The 2,928-nt window shown below is 49.4% G+C and overlaps 1 protein-coding gene across 2 annotated transcripts; it reads left to right on the forward strand.

Annotated features, from left to right (window-relative positions):
* RASL11A (RAS-like, family 11, member A) lies at positions 1–2,398 on the forward strand. 2 transcript variants are annotated; one of them, XM_005872360.2, is made up of 4 exons: positions 1–125; positions 508–564; positions 670–749; positions 1,681–2,398. In XM_005872360.2, exons 1-4 carry the CDS (start codon positions 2–4, stop codon positions 2,146–2,148), a joined length of 729 nt encoding a protein of 242 aa, XP_005872422.1. In that variant the 5' UTR covers position 1; the 3' UTR covers positions 2,149–2,398. The 2 variants fall into 2 exon arrangements, with proteins under 2 accessions (XP_005872422.1, XP_014400171.1); XM_014544685.1 differs by lacking the exon at positions 1–125 and adding an exon at positions 156–377.
* The last annotated feature ends 530 nt before the right edge of the window (positions 2,399–2,928 follow it).

Consider the following 2,928-nt stretch of genomic DNA (forward strand, 5'->3'; position numbering starts at 1 on the left):
CATGCGGCCGCCCAGCATGTCCGGGCACTTTCTGCTCGCGCCCATCCCCGAGTCCTCCTCCGACTACCTCCTGCCCCGGGACATCAAACTGGCCGTGCTGGGCGCCGGCCGCGTGGGCAAGAGCGGTGAGTGCCTAGGGAACCTCACGGGGCGGAGCCCACCCCGGGCCGGGTCCGAACAACGGGGTATGGGGAAGAGCGGGGCTCACAGCCCGGGGAGGAGGACAAGGCACAGGGAGGAAGCGGACATCCCCTCCCTCCTGGCTTCCCCACTGCTTCCCGAGTAACCTTTTGTGGGCTGTCGCTGGGTTTGGCACCGTTGGAGGACGAGGGCAGGTGCAGCAGGTCGAGTACCTGCAGTCGTCCCTGCCACCAAAGGCACGGGGACCACGACGGCCAACCCGGGTTTGCAGAGTCCGCAGCCCGTTCCTCCCTCCTTCTCCCGGAGAGTGTCGTGTTTGACGGTCCTGTCCGAGCCCTTCACCTGATTTTCCTATTTCACTTTCAGCAATGATTGTGCGCTTCCTGACCAAGAGATTCATTGGCGATTATGAACCGAATACAGGTTAGAATAATTATGTGCCCCCTGCTTTTGTGGCTGCATGCTTCGATTTTCTTTGTCCTGCTGAGAGTGTAAGAATGTAAAAGCAGACTCTCCTTCATTCTCCAGGCAAGTTGTACTCACGGCTTGTGTGTGTCGAGGGAGACCAGCTGTCCCTGCAGATCCAGGACACCCCCGGGGGGATCCAGGTAAGGACTGGCGGACTTCCCTTCCGACACCCACACCGAGGGCGCTCGGGAGCATGAGCAAGACTCTCAACGGGCCTGATGTGCATTTAGATGGAGTAGTGGGCTGTTCCAGGAGGGGCCGGTCAGTGGGCTGTTAGGAACCCTCCAAGGGGGCGAGGACTGGAAGGTTGGAGGCAGCTTCCTCCAATGCGCCACCTCTGTGAGGGGGAGAGGCGCTTGCCTTCTCTTTACAAGCTGCGAGGGCAAGGCTACTGGCATGGGTCTCACCACCTCTTTCAGGGCTGGCCGCGGAACCATTAACAAAACTGACTGGCAGGGCCCTGGAGAGGGTCTTCTCCCCCAGCAGGGACTGCGGAAGTGCTTCTGTTTCTAGCTGTTCCCGCAAGTCACTAATTGCAGTCAGAGACTCTTGGCGCCTGCTCAGGAATGTAACTTGATTAAGTTAATTGCTCTCCCTTCTAGGGAGGAAAGGTCTCGTGGAAGAACTGAAAGAAAGAATTTGTTTCTGGAACATTCTCAAGAAGGACATGCTAAAAATATTTTTATGGGTTTTGGGAATAGATGTTTATCTTGGCTTATTTTCAAAGTTTTGCTTTTTCTGAGTTAGTTCCTTAAAAATTATGACATTCTGATTTGAAAGTTCTCATTGAAGTCATTCTTCAGTCAGCCTAGGTTCACCACGGACTACCTGCCCAGCAAGGAGGTTAAAAACAATGCATTGGTAACAGCTAATAAAATAAGCCAGGCAGGGACCTTGCCTGAGAATTTGCTCTTTCTACATCCAAAACCTCCTTCTGCAGAAGCAGGGCAGAATCTGAAAACTATATTTAGTGATTTCTTTTTCAACCATTGCTCAAAGTTTACTTTGATGATATTTTGAGTCCTCTCCCACTGAGGGCTTCCTTGATCAGACTCCCTTTGATCTTCTCAGGTCCAAGACAACCTCATGCAGGTGGTCGACTCCCTGTCCAAATGCGTACAGTGGGCAGAGGGCTTTCTGCTGGTCTATTCCATCACAGACTACGACAGCTACCAGTCGATCCGCCCCCTTTACCAGCACATCCGGAAGGTCCACCCTGACTCAAAGGCCCCTATCATCATCGTGGGCAACAAGGGGGACCTTCTGCATGCCCGGCAGGTGCAGACCGATGATGGTGTTCAACTAGCCAACGAGCTGGGCAGCCTGTTCCTTGAAATCTCCACCAGTGAAAACTATGAAGATGTCTGTGATGTGTTTCAACATCTCTGCAAAGAAGTGAGCAAGCTGCACGGCCTCAGTGGGGAGAGGAGAAGGGCCTCCATCATTCCTCGGCCGCGCTCTCCCAACATGCAGGACCTGAAGAGGCGCTTCAAGCAGGCTCTGTCTCCCAAAGTCAAAGCCCCCTCCTCACTGGGGTAAACTCACCTCAGACAGACTGCCTCCATTTTATTGTGCATTTGTGCAGCTGAAAAGACTGGGGGAGGGGGGAGGTCTCCTTTATAATCACACATTCAGAGTTTATTTTTATACAAACTATTGGTTTGCAATTGTATGTGTATTTCTGAAAATTCAGTGATTGCCTAGAAGTTGAAGAGTTGTTTTTTTAAATAAAACTTTTTTTTTTACTGTAACTGCTAGCCACCCTTCCATTAAAGGCAAAATGGCAACATTTCGCCTTGTTTCTTAAATGTCTTTTTATAGAAATCATACTTGCACCAGAGCCCAGAACTGCTCCATGCTTGCCCTCAGTCTGAACTCTGATTGGTGTCTCTCTGTTGGGAGGGGTTTAAGTGGAGGGAATGTGTTGTGGGAGAAAGAAAAATATGTGGAGGAGGAAAGAGATTTGAATAACTGCAGGATGTCTTTAATTAGGGCACTTTGCCACAGGCATGAAATTGACATCATTTGATTTCCACTGTGCAATAATGTTAAAAATTACATCAGTGCAAATGGTGTTTTGTTTTTTAAATAAGGGTGGGAGAATAAACTTCCACTTGTACCAATAAATAATAATGTTATGCTGCAAATAACAAGTGACAAAAACAAAAAAAAACATTTTACAGTATTTCTTATGTCAGTAAGTGCACTCTACCATCCAGGAGTTGCTTAAAACTTCTTTCCTCTCTGTTTCCCTGACCCTCACATTCAATAGGGTATCTGATCTGTCAATTTTTTATTTTTCTCTAAATCAGCGGTTCT

This window comes from Myotis brandtii, unplaced genomic scaffold (assembly GCF_000412655.1).
Source record: "Myotis brandtii unplaced genomic scaffold, ASM41265v1 scaffold3761, whole genome shotgun sequence".
In the NCBI taxonomy this organism is placed as follows: Eukaryota; Metazoa; Chordata; class Mammalia; order Chiroptera; family Vespertilionidae; genus Myotis; species Myotis brandtii.